We start from the raw sequence: 21,665 nt of genomic DNA, 5'->3' as shown, positions 1-21,665 counted from the left end.
CCTATTATTGCTCCTGACTCCATAAAGTTGGGAGCATTCACCTTAAAATTCTTGATTTTGCTCAACCCTGCCTAAATAGCTGATGACTTCCCATTGTCAACATGGGAAAGTCCTAATTCCTTACTCAGATTTTTAAGGCCTTGTACAATGTGTTTCGCACTGGTCTGTCTTATGTCAACTCCTGTGACTCTCACTTGTTCATCTTATGCTACAGCCATGGGCCACTGTGGCCCACACTCCTTTATACTTTCCTTCTGGGCACCAGCTTATTGCTCTGCCAGACTGACTTCCTCCCTACCCAGAAAAATTGAATGCCATTGTCCTTCAAAACTCAGCTCTTATTTTGTTTCCCCCACGAAACCTTCGTTGAATCCGTTAGGCATCATGAATGGCTCCTTCCATTGTGTTCACCTGACAGTGCATTATGTCTGACTCTTACAAGCCCTTGTCTCACTGCATTATAATCATGTTTATGTGCCTGTGTCTCCTGTTGAATGAGATGTTCTTAATGGCAGGCACCACATTTTGTTTACCCCTGGATTGCGCTGGCACTTCCTACAAGTTCCTGGATTTTAAAAAGTACCCCTCAAATTTGTTGAATACGTGAATGAATAAGTGCATGACTAAATGAATCCATATGCTTGAGTTGAGGGCAAGTGATTATCATAACCACGTGTCTCACATCCCAAGGCTAGGAGGGTGAATGACAGTTATAAAAACTCCTGTATTTATAATGTCCCTATTCACATCGTACTGCTGTAGGAGCCTGGCATTTTATACCAGTTTTTTCTACCTAAGGATGTGGAAGAATTGCTCTTCCCTATCAAGGAGAGTCAGCTGTCAGTCTGATGTGTGTCCTGTGGCTGAGCAGTATCCTCCACGAAGTGATTGCTTGTCAGCTTGTGACACATTGTGGCAGGCATCACAGCAAGAAGCTCTCTTTGGCACAGAGGAGAGTTAATGAAGGAAAGGGGGACATCTTGAAAGATTCAGGCAGCGTGGCTGGGAGCTGGGATGGGAGGAAAGCAGAGGCCTCCTTCCCAATGAAACAGGGTCCACTTGCAGCCTCGGTGGGGGACCAAATTTTCAGAAAAGCCTGCTGTCCCCACCTTCTTGGGTTGCTACAGACACTTTTGAAAGGGGCTTTTTTTCTTTCTTCCCATATGCTGATGCAAACAGCCAAAATATTCCTAGTGATCATTTTACCATTGGGACCATCAAAGATAGGTGCCTGTCCTCACCTGTTTTGGGGGAAGAGGAGCAAATGTAATGTGGAAAAAGATACTCTCTGATCTTGTAAGGCCTATTTTGCCTGAGAGAAGATTCTCTCTTTCTAGTTCCCTACTTTCAAATAATATGACACCTCATATCTGAAAAATAAAGTTGTCCCATTGATTGGAGTTGAATATTTATATCTGTGTGTGATATTGTGATAGATTAAGCACATGGGTCCTTCTCTCAAGGAGACTCTAGTCAATGAATGAACACAAGGTAATCAATGATTGCCCACTGACAAGCATGCTTTATGGGAGAGAGAAGAACACAGCCCTATGAGAAAAATGTGGTGGGACTTCTCAATTATATTCTGTGGTTAAGATAAAGCATCTGGGAGGAGGCAGGAGTTGAGCTGAATTATGAAAAACCATCAAGAGTTTAATAGATTGAAAAGAGCAAAAGAGGCTTTCAGGCCAAGTGAACAACCTACGTGAGGGCAGGGGACAGCATAATGTCTCTTTTGGGAATTACAGTTTGATGAAACTGGAATGCACGCTGGGAAGTAGAGAATGGGAGAAGATGATGCGGGAGAGGTAGGTTCACCCAAGATTGTGATGAGCTTTGTGAGAATGTTGATGAGCTGGGACTTTATATTAAGGCTTCAGGGGGGCAGCTAAGGGCCACATTCCAAGAGTCCAAGTCAGTTAAGGAGAAATGGCTATAAAGAACTGAATGCACAGAGCTGCTTCTCTCCAAGTCCCGATTCCCAGTGTGAAATGCAGTCAGGTTTCCTTGCTGCTCCAAGAGAAGAAATCATCAGCCTATGTACCATGAGAACAGGTGCTTCAACTGTCCAGATGTAAAGCTACTGATATTAGAAGCTTGGACAGGCTACAGCTAATTTCCAACCCTTCAATCAAATCATTTCACTTCCATAAGTCTCCATTTTTTTTAAACTTGCAATGTAAGTATAAAAATATCTGTGTCATAGCCTTTTTCTATTACATAAAATAACGTATGGGAAAAATAAAAAGTGCCTAAAATAACGTGTGACACATACATGGAGCTCAACAAATTGTTTGAGTAAACTTAAATAGTGACATATTTAAAACTCTACACCTACACTTGCCAAAAGAACTTTTTGTGATGATGGAAATATTTTATATCTGTGCTAATATTGTAATCACTACTGACATGTGGCTATTGAGCACTTGAAATGTGGCTACGGCAACTACGAAACTGAATTACTAATTTTATTTCATTTTAATTAAATTTAAGTAGCCACATGTGGCAAATAGCTAGCATATTAGACAACACAGCTTTATTTTCTACAAATTCTTCACATAATTAAAATGTTTTCTTTTAAAAATATAAAAAACATAAGGTTGGTGGTTTCCAATCTTGATAACTTCCTACAAAAAATTAGTATTTAATATTCTATTTACCACCCTGTATTTTGAAATCTCTTGGCTAGAAACTTTTAAAAAATCAAGAGAATAATTTTGATTTTGACATGTTTGCATACTTGTTATAAAATAGATTAGTAATATAATTAATTTTAGAAGAAAAATTACATAACAACATATATAATGTGATACCATTTATTCTGGAAAGAAACACATCAAAATTGTAACACTTTATCACAGGAATGCAGGATTATATATGATATTTATCTCCTCTCCAATATTTTGCATTGCCTGAATCTTTTCAATGAACAGATGTTAACTTTACAATTTGAACTATTTTATTTTTGTTTCAAAAATAAAAAAGCACTAACTAAAAACATTCTGGAGCTAGAATAAATCCAGATTCACAGAAACACATCCTCTATTTATGTTTCCATTTAAGGCATTTAATTTTGTCTTTCTATCATAAAATACTACCCTACCTTTATATAAAGTTAGTGAGAAATAAGTTAAAGCAGCTGGTCTGAGATTCATTCATTCCTTTTACCAAGAACACGCTACTAAGAAAAAGCAAACAAGGCAGGTGAAGCTGTCTAACCTCGTTAACGGGATAATTGGACCTATTGGCAAATAATCTAATGATATTTGCTAAGAGGAGGGTCTTTACTGAGCATTCTTAACAGGATGTCTTTGGTTATGTACTGCCTCTGGAAATTAAACCCAGAATCTATGAATTTATGAGTTTGATCCCCTGGAAAATGGTATGTAAGCTGGAGTATGTAAAATAGAATGTTTTTAAACTAAATGCTTCCCCTGAATGATTTAATAACCCATGTATCTTACTTACAGACCTTGTCTCCTTTGGGCCAGAGACCATGTGTCCAATGCAGGAAGGAAGACCTGGGGCATGGCCCTCACAGCCCCAGACCTCTCCCAGCTTTGTCTGAGCCTCTTGAATGCCCCTATTTTTGAAATTATTAGTAATGTTTGATACTCTGTGAAATCTCTGATTTGTGTGAGTCTGACCTGACAATCTGATTCTTTGCATTAACTGAGGGTTTGTACAAACCTCATTTACTGTATTGTCAGCTCCGTGTCCATTTCCTGAGTAGAAGAGAGACCTATGCAGAAAAGCAAAGATCTACACTTCCCATAGGAAAAGAAGTCAAAGTGAAATAGGGCTGGATCCAAGAACCAGTTTTCAAGAAACATGTGTGTGAGGAAGAAGAGAATGGGAAAACACAGGAAACCGAAGCAGCCGCAGGAGATCCCTACGACTGAAATCAAGGGAGGAGAGAAAAGAGTAATGCTCAATGTAAAATACTCCGGAGATCGCCAGTTTTCAAAAAAGTCCAGTGTTTATAACATCATGGAGATCACTGACAACTTTGACAAGAGCAAGTTTATTGACACAGAAAGTGAAATAGAAAGGAGTTCTATTGGAAACCATCACAAGGAGAGAATAGGTTTCTTATTAGTCTCCTGATTCATCAGAAGTAATTAGCATGATCTGTCCTACCCAAAACATGTGAGACATTATCAACAAGGTAATAGATTCTCATTAATCTTTGCTCTCTTATTTTTGAGAAAAATAGGGCATTAACTCCATGTTTCCTAGTCTCAGATTTACATTAAGAGCTGAGTTCAAATCTTGATCCCACAATTTTTACCTTTGTGACCTTGAGTGTGTCTCGTAATTATTTGTTACATAAAGGGAGGTAGGTGGACCAACTGCAAAGCATCAGCTGGGAGCTTATTAGCAATGTACTCTCCCAGGCTCCACTGAGGGCCTGGTGAATGAAAATTTGTATATTATCAAGATTTCTCTAATTCTTATGTATGTTAAAGTTTGAGAAGCACTGATTTAACTCAAATAAATTCCATTTTTCCCAACTATAAAAATGAAATGTACTGACTGCATAGGTTTTTTTTTTAAAGAACAATTTTTAGAGTGAAAGTCATACCAATGTGCATTATCCCTTAAGCCTATTACTCAGTGCTGTGGAATTAAGAGAATATAAAAAGGAAAATCATATAGTTCTTATGCCTTTTCTTTCTCCAATCTAGAACTTTTACAAGGTGAAACTGTTTTAAGAAATAGACCATGAACTATTTCTGCTTTTTGCTGAAATCAATATTCCCCAAGTGATCTGAATCTATCAGCTTCTGTGAGATATGTGGACACCCAGGGTGAAGTGTGTTGTATGTGTGACTAAACCTATGAAAAGGGGTGGGACAACACTTACTCATCAGATATATAAAATTGTTCCTTGCTGCCTTGTTTCTGATATTTCTGAGCAAACATCCACACACTGTTATGCTCTTATGTGTGTACTTGCCCACACTTCTGTGTTAGAGTTCATTATTCATCCACTTAACCAATCTTACTTATGGAGTAGCTACTCTGTGCCTGGCACTCTGCTAGGCTACAACTACAACAATGTGACCACTTGATGTGGTCCTTGACACACAGGGTCATCTGACTGCTGACCCTGTAACAAACTTCACTGCCCAATATAATTGTCCCCTACAGACTAAATCCTATGATTGGTCAAACACTTCCGATACCAATTCAATGGTAATTAATTAATTAATTCACTTATTCATTCGTTATTTGAACACACAAATATTCATCAAATATCTGTTGAACACACATTATTTGTTAAGCGCCATCTAGAAGCATGACTCAGACTCTGATTTGCCAAACTCAGAAATAAAGAATATGACAATTTCCAGTTACAACAACCCTGCCATTATGATTTTTTAAAAGAGAAGTTCACTGAAGAGTGCTGCATTTAGGGTTACCCTAATCACAATAGTGTGAATAATGTTTTACTCAGTAGTTTAATTAAGACTTTACATTTGAAACATTTGCAGCTTTTCTACAATTCTCCTATTTTGTGTATAACTGCATTTCCAAGTCCTTGCCATTTTTCTTTTTCTACTTCAATGTTTTGATAAGGTGATACTCCCCTGGGGTAGAGCTGAATGTTCACCTGTCCTTTGAACTAAAAGTGTAAGATTATCCCAGATTTAAATTGGTATTATGTACATGTGTGAAATATAGAGATATAGAAGACTTTTTGTCCCTGTTCTCATTAATTGTTCTAACATTCTAAGAGACCAATTGGGCCAAGTTCAAATATCAATTATTTATCTTATTCCTAACATTGTTTTATGAAGAGATCTTCTACTAGTAGTGAGTTTCAACTCAACTGAGACAACAGCTCCAAAAACAGAAATTTGACAGATATAGAGTATTGTGATGATCACAGACTCAGGAGGGAGAGAAGGAAGGAAGGAGCTTGGAAAATAGAGACAAACGTGCATTGGAAATAGAAAGTAGCTTAGCAAATCCAAAAAAGGGTAGATAATTTGGGCATGTGAAAAAGAAAGTGTAAGACAGCTTTTGAGTAGTAGAACTGAATGCTTTTAAAATACTGCAATATGACAAGTGGTTGAAATTATTTTATCTTCCAAATATAATGTCATATAGATAGAAAAAAGACTTTAAAAAAAATTCTACAATGTTATCTCTGTAACTAACCCAGGGATATGGGATCACTGTATATTTTCCTTTCCTTTTTTATCATTTTCTGTATTGTCCACAATGCACATAATCTAGTAAGAAAAAAATCAATACTCATTTGAAAATGAAATGTTCCCTTCTCTCCCTGTCTTCAGAAATAATCACTTTCTAGTTTGGAGTAGAACTAGAAAATTTTACAGTTTCAAGCCAGCTAGTAACTGAGATCATGCCTTCCATTTCAATTTCTCTTCTGAACAAAGAATGTGCGGATGACGTCTGAGATGGAAGATGTATTTGTAAGCTATTCCTAACGGCTAGGCACCCTGTGGTAGCCCTCCCTTTTTTAATAACAAAATAATATGGACACTTCTCCACAGCACATTCTTAGCAGGACTTTTATTTTTATTTTGTTCTTGGTAAATAACAACAACAAAAATGTAAATAAATAAAAGTAGCAATAATGAAGATAAGTAACACCCCCCCCCCCACCCCCGGCCACAGGTCGTGCTATGGGTAAGAGGATTCTGCTTCAGTAAAAAGCAGAAGACACAGCGAAGGAAGTGTTTCAGGTACAGAAGTCGAAAGCAAGTGTCTCAGGACTAGAACAACAAATGTAGTCCAGGATTTGACAGTCTGACCCTTAAATCTCTTCATGCTAAAATAACCATACCAAAAACATCAGGACATAGGCACAGTGGCCTGGATTAGTCACTTGCCAGGCCCCACCCGATGGATCCTATTCATTCTCTAGTACCATTACCAGGGATGCTGATCCTCTTTGCAATGACTCTGCAGTCCTTTACTCTCCCTCTGTTCTTCTGGGCCTAATCTACATTTCTATCACTGGTTTTATGTATAGCGTAATCATTTCTTTATGTGACCACCTCCCTATCCAGCTGTAAGCTCCCTACACTCAGAAACACATTTCCTGTTTCCTTGGCCTCAGGGACCAGCTCTGGGACTGCAACCTAACGATGATCAGTATGTGTTCATTTAACTGAGCCTAAATTCCTGAGGACCACTTCTGGTTCCCAGTATTCCAGGCCTGCAGGCTACAGCTAATTGAACTAGCTTGTATGTAACAGATGGATTTCAAACCCCAGAGGTCTGGTTCTAGAGTCTTTCTTCACTTTTAACCATTAGGTTAGCCCTTTTCAAGATTTCCCTGCTTATCTAAAATGAGTAAAGGCTTTAAAACGTAATCTTTTTAAACTACACAGCCGAGACCCCTTAAGACATGTTCTTTCACTTGAGATGTCTATATTTTGAAGGAAATATCCAACTCATGCTGATATTTATATCATTGAATCACAATTACTCATGTCTACACCCCAAATCTTGGCGATTGTCTTACTTTCCTATTTACTCATCATAAGTCAGCCATTCTGTGAGGCCCTTGCTCTGTAGTCTTACAACACCAATCCTTAGCACAACATATATAACAAAACTGTAATAATCCATTAGAGTAATGTTCATACAGTAGGGATCTCAGAGCATAGTAGTAAAGGGCTAACACTTCCTCACTGTGATGGCTCAGTCAGGACTGTCCTGTACAGTCTGCTCTGCCTCATCCTCCAGCCACATCTACAGACTTCAAGTTCAAGGTGGAGCATGGATTTACTTTCACACCAAAATCCTATTAAAATGTTAGAGAATAATCTCTATATAGCTCCAGTCTGAGAATGCAGCTATCGGTGATCAGAGATACTGAAGAATTTTTTAATATGGAAAGCAGTGGAGATTATTTTGTTTGATAAACAAGAACAAAGGAAGCAAATAGTCTTGAACACATGAAAACCTGTAGTTGAAGAGGAAGCTGTGGGCACAGAACCCACCTTGGTCATGATGCAGGAGACCAAGTAACTACAGAACTGTGGTCAGAACAGCCAGGTCAGGTGTACTACCCACCCCCCCACCCCCAAATACACACACTGTGCGTCAGGCTGCAGTCAGAGACTTCCTTCTCAAACAAACAAAGGCATCCTGCCAAGGCAAAGCTAGAACCTCTAATAATGGTGTCCCTGCCTCAGAGTTAAAGCCATCTTTTCTCCCATTCATACAAATTAGGAAAAGTTGACAAACCCTGTCCATGGCCAAAGAGCTCAACTCATCACCCCAAGCAATCTCAACTGGTAACATTTACATTTGCTGTACCCTCTGCTTGGTATGTTCTTCACCCAATTTTCTTTTCACTTTCCACCTTTAAGCCTCTGCTCAAACTGCCATCTTGCAAGTAAAACCTTCCATGACCAACCTGTATAAAATAGCCAGAAATCCTTCTCCACTCACAGCATTCTCTATCCCCTTTACTCTGCTTTATTTTCACTACCTGATATATTATTTTTATTTATTTGTTTACTTAGTGTATCCTTCTATTGAAATATAAACTTCACGAGTATAGGGACTTGGTCTGTTCATGTTACACTTCCCTCTGTGTAACAGAGATGACAAAAAGAATTACGTGATTACTCAAAACACTACGTATGCATTGAGAGGCCTGGAAGGACTGCCCTTCAGTAATTTCCCCATTAGGAGGAGAAAGCTGAATGAGACAGCAGCAATTCAAAGTTAGCCTCTCTCTCTTGTTGTAAAGACAAGGAAGTTTCATAAGAAAATTCACTTGATTTAATCATTGCAAAGAACACAAGGATATGGGCAGAATTATGGCTAAGTATAGTTTTAACAAATGGAAACTAGTAACATTAGTGAAATAACAAAGTGACATTCCATAATGCAATTTGTAAAAGGTTGAGTTGATCCACCAACAAAAGCTTGTTCTTAGCAAACACTGTCTTTTCTTACAGCAATTTCCTTAGTATTTTTATACAACATCAAGCAACTTTCTTAACATATCAATCAGTAGGTTAACCAAGGACATCTGTCCTTGAGCTGGCAATTTTGCTGTTACAATTCTTTATCTACAACAGAGACTTTAGCCTGGGGAAAGTTTCCTGTCTTTTGCAAGCTTAACATTTCTATATGTAATTTTAAAAAGTTAGGCTATACCTGAAACTACAGGGCTTTGGAAGCTAGGCCCTGTGAAATACATTTGTTTTATTAATGTTAGTACACTCTACAGGTTCACTGCTGATTTCCCAGTGTTTATGACAGTATCTGGTATTTAGTAGGTGTTCAACAAATATTTATTGAGTCTATAAATGAATTAACTCAAAAATATGGCAAGAAAACTCAAGACACCAGCTGTTTAGCAGGTAAAGAAAGCAAGAGGCCTAAATTAGTGTAGGAATTCGCAGGAGCCTGAGAGTAAAGTCTTCATGAAAAGTAGATTCCATTAAACATAATGTATTAAAAAATCAGCTGTAAACTCTTAATATTTTGAAGGCATATAGTTCTTATGCCCACGAGGGAAAGCAAAAGCATTTAGAATCTTCAGAAATAACAAAGAGATATATGCAATGATATCATCATCCAAATACAAACCAAACTAAAATGTATCGTGATTTTGAGCAATAAAGAAAGTGAAATAAAAGAGACTCTGTTTGACTTCTATGCTTAGAATATTCAGCCTCCAGTAGCACAGGTTTAGTGTCACATAATTATTGACTTATTTCCTCCTGGCTGGGTAACCCAGCCCACCAGGTCAAGGAAGACCTTTTAAGCAGCAACTGAGCATTGATTCATTCCCAGGCCAAACTATAAAGTCTCCAGTGGAGGAATCTGTCTTTCCTTAGTCTGTGGCTTCTTCAAGAACTACACTGCCAGTATGTAGTCACTAACCATGTGTGACCGTTTAATTTAAATGGAGTTAGAATTACATGAAGTTAAAATTCCTTTTCTAGTTGTACTAGCGACATGTCAAGTGCTCGATAGCCACAGGTGGCTAATAACTATCATTGAATAGATAGATAGATAGATAGATAGACAGACAGATAAAAATGACCAGTGAAGAAATAAACATTTTCACCATCAAAGATGCTCCTATTATTCCAACAAATCATTAAGACCAAGAATAAAAATGAATCAAAAAAGATAGGCAATTGTGCATCTGAGCATTTGTATAAACTTGGACAAGCAACAGGTCTGCAGTTGCCAGTAACTTCTCATGCAGGAAGTCTTGATGTTGCATGTTTATACAAAACCACAAACCTGTCTTGTCTTTGTTTCACAGCACTCAAACTCTTGCTTAGAGTCTAGGTCCATATTTGTGGTATTTTGTGATGTCAGTATAATATGGCTAGGAGACAATATTCTGTCTCTGTTCTCTTTCGATACTAACCCTTAATAATGCTAAGGCTGAAGGATGTCTGCACCAAGTGTTTTGCAAAACCGCATGCTTCTGTGATCAAAACTAGCAAAAGTTAGTGCTTACTTTCTGTTAACAGTTGTTACTGCCACCTTATAGTTTCGCTTTTGAATTATGAAAGAGGCATGTTCTCCTTTAGATTGATAGATTTAATTATTTCTAAAGTGCAATTGGAACTTGAAAATTATAGTTTATTTTATTACTTTATTTCCCATCAGGATTACATTTTTTTCTCCTTGGGAATCTCAGTATTTAGTTCTATATTGAATAACATTTGCACAATCATAATTGTTTAAATTCAGCTTATTGACTTTTTAAAAAGTCAAACAATAGAAAAATCATTGAAGATGATTATAATAGTAGAAGATAGCTTGATATCAGACACAGAAATAGGTAAATGCTACAAATCATTCTTCCCCCTCCTATACCATTCAGTCAGTTTATCATCAAACCACTGGGTATTAGGCTCTGCAAAATTACAATTTCATTATTGAAATGGTTTATATCAAGGTATAACCTACATTATGAAACAAATACAAATACATATATCACTTAGTTATAAATGAAACCAATAGAAGATTTAAGTAATAATATAAATAATAAAAGTAGGAAGGAGTATTATAAATCAATTAGATTTCTCATCTTTCACAGGCAAAGTTTATAGTTACTATCTAAAATTAATAAATTGTGTAAAGCAGATTTTAGCATATTATTTAGAATAATTGTGGAAACAGAGGGTTTGGAAAGAGGGGGACAAAAAATTTTTTTAATTTAATATTGCTTCACACTGTTTGAAATTTTACTGTGTACATATGCTACTTTAACAAATGTAAAATTTCCAAAATAAAATACATATTAACTGCCATATTGACCTTGTTCCACCAAACCTTCTATATGAATAAATAACTTGTGATTGAAGTTAAACTGTTAAAAGAAAATAAAGGAAACAAAAACATTTATCAGGTGTGTTATGTGCACTGTCCTAGGAGTTTCTACATTCATTAATTCCTAATTGTTAAATTCCCCCAATGCCCCATGAAATAGATATTATACAGGAGCCCTCCTGAAATTTTGCAGCCTGGAGAGAGAAGGGGTATAATGGGGGCAGATTTTGATATAATCCCTATCATGTTGGGGACACCCAATATTATCTGTTTATAAAACTGACTTTGTCAGTGATATCAGGTGTGGAACCACATTTCCCATTGAAGATCCCTTCATTTTTATTAAGGAGTAAAGACTGTGAGGTGTGAATAGAAGGGAAAAGTATATCATTCTTTGATCACGCTTGCTTGGCCACAGGTGGGCAAGCAGATTGACTTGTCCATCCGAGCTGAGTAATTCTTCACTCCTTCACTTTTTGTTTATGACTTTATTTCTTCATCCTTGGCAAGAGCAGAAACTAAATCATGGCATTTCATGCCTGAAAGGCAGAGGGAAACAGCTGTGACCCTTGAGATAGTGTTTACTTTCTGCCTCCTGATACACACTCAGTCACTTTTGTTGGACATGCTTGATGGCTTTTGTTCATACAGTTGGCTATTCCATCTGCTCTACCAATTGATGAAGAGGCAGAGAGAGGCTGCTTTAAGCTACATTTATGAATTCATTCATTAAAAAATTATAAGCATCTACTGTCTTCCAGAAACTGAGATGGTTGCAAATAGAAACAAATCAGGTACCTCCCCTTAAGGAGCTAACAGTCTAGTTAACTCTGGTTAACATGGTAAGACAGACATGTCAATGTCAATCATTGTACAATGAGAATAAGTACTAAAAGAGGTTTGAACAAAGTAACATGGGAACCGAGAAGAAATAGTAATTCTGTATAAGAGAAAAGTGGAGAGAGGCAAGACACAGGAAAGGTTTTGCAGACAAAGTGATATTTAAAGCACACCCTTGGGGTAAGCAAAGATCAGGCCTATAGAAGCTTTTATGACACAGAGAGAAATAAAACCCAGAAATCAGCTACTGTGGACAGTTATAGGCTATAAAAGGTAGTAGTAGGTTGAGGAGATGTGGTGATGTGCCACCCAGATCACCCCTTCAGGACCAAAGCATTAACCCAGGCTGACAGTGGTGTTAGCACTGAAGGCTCAAAGCTGAGCCTTTTCTCTGGAAATTGCCTTCTTCCAAAGGGTGGCAGAAAGCTGTAAGGATGTGGATCATATTTTCTGGGTTTGAATTCCAAGTCTGTCACTTTTTCATAATATATATTTAAGCAAGTTTTATGAACTAGGTCTGCATTTTTCTTATCTATATCATAGAAATAGTAGTGATACCTATCTCATGGGGTTATTGTGAAGATTAAATGCATTCATGTATGTAAAGCACTCAGAAGAATGCCTGGCACATTTCAAATGCTGAATAACATTAATTATTATTACCCCAGTAGTTTCCTCAAATGTATTATAGTTAAGAGATCTGCTTTTTATTTAGCAGAGCCCTGAGGTCTCAGAAAACAGTGAGGAGAGAGGAACATATGTATTAAAGCTGCTGATTAAAGTTGGAAAAGATAGACTGCTATCAGAGACTTCATCCTCTTCCTAGACCCCCACCCTAACCTCATCCTCCTCTTTCCCCGGGGAGAATGGCGAGTTAGACAAGGAAATCCCACATGCTTAGAACTAAAAGAGGTATCCATTGTCACCTTGGCAAACCACCCAACCCAAGGTTGGGTTCCACTACAGCCCCCATCCTCACAGACTCACAGTCTAGTAGAGGGCACAGCCATAAATGAACAGTAACATACTTACATGACAGCACAATGAATGGTGTAATGGAAGCTGACTTGAGGGTGCTAATGGAGTGAACAGGAAAGAAGGACTAACTCATCCTGGGGCAGGTAGGCAAGGTCTCACCGAGACTATTACATCTGTGATGAATCTTACATGATGAAGCCTTTCTTGCCAGGCAGAGAAGCTGGGACAGGCATTTGATGAAAAACAAACAGCCAACAAAGTCATAGAGACCGAAAAGAGCCCAGCTTGTTTGGAAAACTTTGGTAGCCAGAACAGAGCTTGAGCAGCAGTTAGAGGTGCAGTGAGAGAAAAGGCAGAAGCCTGGGCGGGGGAAGTGGTCCGTAAATCCTACAAAGCAATGCTAAGGTCCTCTCGGCTATCCTGAAGACAAGAAGAGACTGAAGATTTCTGAGAAAAAGAGACTCATCACCAGATAGGTGGCTTAGAAAACCTCTGTGGCACTACTGTGAACGAAAAAGGGCAAGACTATTATTGCAAAGCCTCCTGGACATAATGAGGAAGTTAAGATGAAATTTAAAACCACAGTGATAACACAAATATTATCTTAATATCTAAAATGCAAAATGCAAAGTATAATATAATTAAATGTTCTCCTTAGGATTCTGCATATAATCAAGGAATTTTTTAGTTATCCAGGGATTTTTTGTTTATTTATATTTTCTGTATGTTTACTTCATCCAGAAGCACTATTTTAAAGACATGCAAATTTACAGGTCATGCATACCTTCTAGCCCAAAACAAATGAAAAGATCAAACTAAGAAAACTGTTTTGTTTTGTTTTTAGTGTGAATGTCTCGAAAGGCAAAGTGTAAACTGTCTAACAAGAATTGCTCTATCCATCTCTACAAATGTTTCTGCTCCTGTGAAAAATCAGTGTGCATTAGTCAACGTATGTGCCCATCAATCTCTACCAGCTTGAGCTGAGGGTTGGTCTGGTGAAATGTCCCAGGAGAATAACAAGTGCTAACATGTCACTTCTTAAAACTAAGGATTTTAATTCACAAAGGTAAATTTAAAGCACAAATCTGGAATTAAAATAAAACAAAAACTTTGTCAAAATGCAATATATTTTGGAAATAAAATGTATTAATAGTGTTGCATAGACTTTTTTCCCTGAAGTTATTAGGTATTAAAATAAAATTTAGTTCTTTTTTGTTATAAGTGGATCACATGCACATAGCAAAACATTGACAATGAAAGTATAAAAAAGAAAATAAAAATTAATCATTCATAAAGACCAGATCTAGAAATAATCATCATAAATATTTCTTTTTTTTTTTTTTTTTTTCGTTTTTTCGTGACCGGCACTCAGCCAGTGAGTGCACTGGTCATTCCTATATAGGATCCGAACCCGCTGCGGGAGCGTCGCCGCGCTCCCAGCGCAGCACTCTACAGAGTGCGCCACAGGCTCGGCCCCATCATAAATATTTCACACACTCCTTTCCATTCACACACACATATAATATTATATATTTTTCAGTTATTTCTATTCATTTAAATTATGCCATAAGCATTGTTTTATAATATTCAATGTACTCTGAAAACAATATTTTAATGGCTATATAATATTACAACATAAAGCTAGTTCATAAATTATGTAACTATTAACTTACAATTTAGCATTAAGGTTGCTTCCAATTTTCCATATTAAAAGAACTCTGCAATGTTCATTATTGTACATAAATCATTCTTCACATCTCTACATCTCTTGCGATTTCCCAAGGGCAGAATCCTAGAATTGGAATTGTTAGGTCAAAGTGTAAGTTACATGTTTACAGCTTTTGCCACTGATTGCCAAATTGTTTTGGTGGCAGCTTTTGCTAATTTGTAGTTTTACTAGGAGTGCATAGTTTGATAGGCAAAATATGGTACATAATTAATAATTCCTTGTCCTTATTAAATGTGAAGTGGTATGTTTTTATAATACTTATTGGAGAATTACAATCTGTGAATTGTTTCTCCACGTCCTTTTACCAGTTTTCTATTGGAATTTTTGTCTTCTTCCTCTTTTAAATTAAGGGAGGAAGTGAGTTTACTTTATATTATGGATACTTTTGGGTGCTCAGGAATGCTTCTACAGTGGCAAGTTTGGGCTTTCTTTTTTCTTTTCATGCTGATTAGGCTGTTTGGTCTAGACTTTAGATCATGTTGCCAGTGGGAGCCCATTAAGGACACCTAGATTAATATCAAGGTCCGCAAGCACATGATTATTATATTATTTCTATGTTTCAGTCTCTTTGTCACATTAATTTGCAATATTTTTCCTGTATTTTCTATTTGCCTTATTTAATTATCTCTTTTGACATAAAAGTATATTTTATACTGCAATGCAGTAAAATTAATATTTCCTTTATAATATATGCCTCATTTTTTTTGAGATTCCTTGCACGAATTATATCTATGTCTATATATCTCCAATCTTAAGTAAATGAAATAATCACTAATGTTTCTGATATAATTGTTTTATGTTTTACTTTTTGTTTTGTTTTGATTTGTGGTTTTTGTTGTATTTAAATCATATCTATATCTGTAATTCATTTTGGTCTATTGTATAATTGCCTTTTTTTTCAAAATATTTAAACATCTTTTCCAACAAGCTTCATTGACTGTACTTATAGCTACATTTAAGGTCTTTCCTGAATTTTTGGAAATTTTCCTAAAGTTAAAAGGAGAGGAGTAGTGGTGGTAAAGATATAGTAAGGTGGTGGGATTCTTCTACTCCTTACAGAAGCCAGTTTTCCCGTAGAGTACGGAAAAATAAAAAAATCACAGAATTTTTGCCACCGCAAAGATAACTTTCATTCTGAGTACCTTTTCTTTTTATTTTGACATTCATATTCCTCTTATTAACATATTTTGTACTCTGTTTTTTGTCAACTGGTACCTTATCTTAATTGTGCTGAAAGAGTTTTGCTTTGCATCACAAGACATCCTACATTAACTTGAAAATAAATTATGCCTAATCCTAGTTATGCATAATCCTAAATTATGCCTCTCTCTGAAAAATTATTATGGGAGTATGTTCATTTGGGGAGCAGAATGTTCTCAGTTCACTCCCTACCCCCACACTTAAAATATGCCTTTCCAGGCTTACGTTCTTAAGTTCCATTGATTAACCTAACAATTTTTGACTAATACTTTAAATAGCTGCTGTAATAGTTTATATACACCTTTATTTTTTTATTTAACAGTTTCCTTAAATTTTCTCTTACAACCTAAAATACCATTTCAAAAAATCAGTAAAGTCCCTGAGAAGTATTTATTGCAATATACTTGTAAATTAATTTACCAAAACAACAAATAACAGCATCATCTTCACATTATGGAGTTTTCTCATCTTGGAATATATGTTCGACTATCTCTTGGATAAAGTTTTGACACACTTTGATAATGGTCCTAGCTGTATTTTTTTTCCAACAACGAAATTGGTCACTTTTATCTAAAAGAAACATTACAAATAAAAGTGCAAAATTAATCATGATTAAATACACAGAAAAGTAACGTGCAAAACTTACAGCAAAATCTACATACAAAGTTAGTTTATTAGATGACACTAAAGGAACTGGCCAAATTAAGAACTTGCTGCTATGCAAATTTTAAATGTTTCTGACCTGAAATCAAAAACACAAAATTAAGTCTCGTTAAAGGCAACTTAAGAAAATTAAATACATACCTCAAATAGTACTTAACAATATAGAGCCCATAAACTATGGCAGCTACCAAATGTTAAAAAACAGTTTGTGCCTATCATTTCCAAAGTGTGAGGGTGTAGCTATTATAAATGGTAGAGAGAGGAAAAGATGATGAGAGAGGTAAATGGAAATGACAGACTAAGGCTTTCTGCTCAACACTGGCAGGAATCACCAGGCAACACTCTCTTGGGTACTACTTTGTTGAAAAAGACTTTGTATGTTTCCTTCATATACTGTAAACTAAATAATGTTTTCTTCTATGACTAATTTTTAAAGTCTATGAATTTCTTTTTTCCCTACACATAAGTGAGAAATTTAGTTTTAGCCCAGAATTAAAGCAGACTCCCCTCATCTCCTCATTCAGGAAACCCAGTCACGGCCCCTGTGAACACTGGCTGCTCCCATGAGTGACCCCACAAAGGCCTCTGCTCACTGGGTGGATCCAGTGTTTGCATCAATTCTAACAGCTCTGCCACAGCAACAGGGACACGGCAGCACATGTGCACATATAACCAGGCAATGTTACAGGCATGGAAAAGAGTGTGATGCTGAATTTACACAAGGTGAAATGTCCACATGGTATTTTCCATCATTCTTGTGCCTTTGTTCTTTATGTTCAGACTGGATAAGGAATTCCTCGCTAGTTCCTTTTCTAAGGCAAGCTGCTGGTATTATTCTATTTAAATCTTGTTATGCTGTAAGAACTTACGTTTACACATTTCTCCACTGTAGACGCCACAAAAACGACAGACTCTGTTGTCAAAAACAACTTTTATTTTACTCAGCCTTTACCTCGGTCTAGTCCTTTAGTTCCTATGAAGTCCTCAAATTTTTAGGTATAAAAGATGCAGCAGAACCACTAACGCTAAAGTTCACCACATATGACTTCAAAACCAAGGGTCACCCGGGACAATCCCTTAAACCTGTTACCCACAAAATCCACATTCCAGCACTAGAGGAGTCTGAGGGGCATATTCAGTACTTAAAGGGGAAGTCAGCCATGGGTGTTGATTGCACACCCTTGTAAACTGTCACAGCTTGTCGCTGGTCATTTCTAGAAACTGCACACTGACATCCCGATGCACTCTCCTTGCTGAATCAGAATTTGTAATAGCTGCCATCTGCACAAACTGAAGTGACAGCATTTGGCTCTGTTCTAAAATCACACACACATGGAGAGCCTGAGCGAACGTGGTATTTGGAAAAATTCCATTTGCAGCTGAAGTATTTTGGAAGGGAACTGGCTGACACCAAACTAGGATATTTATTCCTTTTTGGATCTTCAGTAGTAAGAATGTGCACTGTGCCATGGTCCCACAGATGAGGGATCAAGGTTAATGCAATAAATATGTGCTTCTTGAGAACCTCTTCGTAGTTCCTGGATTAAATGCCCTGATGAAGTAGTAAATATTTTTATAAGAATCCCCTTTTATGACCCGATTATGATTCTTGCTCCCTCCAGGTTGAGAGCCATGCAGTTCAGGATGCCCTCCTGCACAGGAGTATCTACAGACAGCTTCTTAGTGCTGGCCAGGTCCACAAGTTTCACGTGACTAGTGTGTGCCCAGGGAGGCCAGAAGAGAATTATTATTTACGGAGACACAGCATGCAAAGGCCTTTACAGTTAAGCAGTTTCAAGCACAAACTGATGGGGACTGTGTGTGCATGCAAACACCTTAATTATGTTGTCCAAAACGACCACAGTTCCATCTCATCACTATTTGACCACTTTAACTTCTGTAGAAACTTCTATTTCAGTAAGTCTTCTTTCTCCAGTCATCCCAGATTATCACTTTAGTGGGAGGGATGTCAGCTTTTCCCCACCATCGACTAAAGCTAAATAGTTAGAGAAATAACATTTCAAAGTGGCCAACTACTCCTATAAATTCTCGTTCTCATTTTCTTTTAATTGGTCAATGTGGAGACTCTGAATCCAGTTTCCATTTTATGTGCAAAGCACCCGCTGTCTGCGTCGAAACCAGGGTATAGCATCCAGTAAGCAGTTCAGGGCACAGTAGAGGTGGGTCCACAGCGCCCCCTCTGCAGCTCAGGGGGACCAAGAGGTTGGCCACCGACGGTGGCTCTGGGCCAGAAGCGCTTGATAGCCAGGCAGCCCACAGAGCACCAATCTCATCCACCTGGCACCCAGCAGACGGGGACTACATGGTTTTATTACTATTAATTTTAGGTATCTTATATATTAGAAAATGAAATGTTATAGACATGTAAATTCTTTTGAAAATAAAATGATTTGATGCAAGGCAATTCCAATGGGATTTTTTTTGTTTTATGTCAGAATGATCACCTGAAAGAACAATTGTTTGTGTCCAGTCAAGAAAATGTTGAAAAGACTTATTTTTTGTCTTTATGCTACAAGGTAATAAATGCTTTATATAATGCAGAAGTAACTGATGTGACGTGATAGTAGTGTAGGAAGACAGAGAACAATGGGAGGAATAAAAAGTCAAGAAATAGACCAGGCGTCTATAAATAATTAGGATATAATAAAGGTGACACAAGATCTATAGAGAAAGATTAGATAACTAATAAGTGATAATAATAGAACAATCAGCTAATCATCACACCAAAGTAATTTCCAGATTGCTGAAAGATTTTAATATTTCTTTAAACATCCACAAAAATTGTTTTGGAAAGAACTTCCTAAGCAAATGTTACTTACTTTTAGAAACAATGAAGATAGGGATATATTTGACTGAAGAACACCAAGAAAAAAAATTTAATACAAAAGACAGGGAGAAATATAATTTTCATAAAGGTCATAACATATATATAAATTTTCTGAAATCTAGGAAAAGAAAGATGACAAACTAGAGGAATGAGTATATCACAAAGAAGATATATAAGTGGTAAAAAAAAAATGGAGAAAATCTTTGCACATATATAACAAGGATTTAACAGTCAAATTTACATAAAATTGCCTAAAATTCTATAAGAAAAAGATGAAGAAGGAAGAATGAATATATCACAAAAGATATATAAATAGTTAAGAAACACATAAAAAATTTCAGGCTATTAGGCCTCATAGTCAGCTTAACATAAAACATCTGCTTCTCCCTCACCCTGTCCCCCTGCCCCCTCCCTTTCCCTAAAGCCTAGTGCATTCCGATAAGGACATCTGGTACAACTCACCTTGTCCCCTACCTCTTCCCTTTCTCCCAGGCTGGTGCATCCAATAAAAACATCTTGTACAAAGCAAAACAATAAAACTGCAAAGCCATTACAGAATGCTGAGTGCTCAGAATAGTTGCCCAAACCACTCCCAGACAAACACTATAAAGGCTCTGCTAGTCTGTACAAGGGCAGAACACTGATCTTTCAGTTTCCCCTCCAGGTTTGCTGGAGTAAACTCCCTTGCTTGATAATGCTTGGCTCGGAGTCTTTCACTCTGTTTGTCTCACCAACTTAACCCAAGAAACCAAGAATTTAAGGAATAATAATACCAATGTTTTTCTAGACACTAGAGTCACACTTGCTCTGCTGGGAAATTGCTATAGTCTATCTGAAAGAGAATTTAGAAGTGTTCTTCAAAAGCTTTAAAGATAGCCATGCTTTTCGAGATGACAATTTGATGTCTGGTAAGTTATCCAATGGAAGTAGCTATGGATGAATTTAAAGATTTCTTTAGGTGAATGAACTTCTCTGTAAAGTTTGGAAGCCCAAAATGCTGGGCACAATTTAAATGTCTAATTATTACGGATTTATCAAGGAAATTATTTTATCCTTCAAAGCTATGCTACGAAGGATCTTAGACAGAGAGGGATACTTATCTAAGATGAGGCTATAAAACAGAATATATGAGGATACTTCAAAGACTTTGTGGACAAAAAGAACTGAAAGATAACACAAATCTTTCCATGAATTTTTTTGAAGTACCCTTGTACTTACAATGCCATTTTTTATTCTTAGTTCCTACTAAGAACACAGTTCTGTTTTAAAGCCAAGCATAAGAAAGAGTAGAGAATAGTGGCATATTCCTCCCAGAAATGAAAGCTAAGTCTATAAACATCACTGCTTCTAATAGCTATCTACAAAGAAGTTAGGGAATAAAGGTTAGAAACTATATTTTAAATGCTATGTAAAAACCTCAATTTTTTTTCACTTACTCTTTTCAAAAATTACTTTATTTTTTCTATAGTAATCAATCATTCATTTAACAAATATTTTTGAGTACCTATTGTGCCAGGCACTAATTTAGGTGCTGGGGTAGAAGTAAAAGTTATTACTCTCATGTAGCACATATTCAGATACACAGTGATAGACATAAAACATATATATAATGTGTCAGAGGATAAGTGCTATGAAAAAATAAAACAGTGAAGAAATAGAGAACACAGCCTCCTTGATTTGCTGATATTAGAATAAAGACCTGAAAGGAGTGAGGTAGTAGACTGTGCTGAGTTTAGGGAGAAAGGAGGAGCATTACTAGCAGAGAGGTCATAAGGGCAATGGCTCTGCATCAGGAGCATGCTTGGTGGTGTAGAGAGAGCAGCAAGGAGACCAAAGGAGCTAAAATGGAGTGAGAAATGCACAGAAAGAATGTAAGAGAGAAAAGCAGAGAGGTAATTGGGGCAAGATGACATAGTGAGATGGATGAGGGTTAGCAAGGAAATTCTTAAATTATGAACACATGTTTTCAAATTTTACAAGAAAGCAAGAAGCTGGACAGACTCTGTACAACTTTTCAGCTCATCTCAGGGGAAGGGAATCCCCAACGGCAATGACCGTCAAAGGTGAACAAAGCAGAGTGACTACCCAAGGTCTATTGACAAGTATGAA

General features: G+C 36.9%; 1 protein-coding gene and 1 pseudogene across 1 annotated transcript in view; one reads left to right on the top strand and one right to left on the bottom strand.

The window, feature by feature from the left end:
• The window catches only part of LOC134365570 (E3 ubiquitin-protein ligase Topors-like), a 33,259-nt gene extending 15,364 nt beyond the window's left edge, over positions 1-17,895 (top strand). The window contains exon 3 of the mRNA XM_063081675.1: positions 17,705-17,895. Within this exon, the coding sequence (XP_062937745.1) occupies positions 17,705-17,895 (191 nt within the window). The remainder of the gene's footprint in view (positions 1-17,704) is intronic.
• A 4-nt stretch (positions 17,896-17,899) lies between these two features.
• Positions 17,900-18,860, bottom strand: LOC134366234 (WD repeat domain phosphoinositide-interacting protein 3-like; annotated as a pseudogene).
• Between the last annotated feature and the right edge of the window lie 2,805 nt (positions 18,861-21,665).

This window comes from Cynocephalus volans, chromosome 17, assembly GCF_027409185.1.
Source record: "Cynocephalus volans isolate mCynVol1 chromosome 17, mCynVol1.pri, whole genome shotgun sequence".
Taxonomy (NCBI): Eukaryota; Metazoa; Chordata; class Mammalia; order Dermoptera; family Cynocephalidae; genus Cynocephalus; species Cynocephalus volans.
This window is presented reverse-complemented; position numbering and strand designations above follow the sequence as displayed.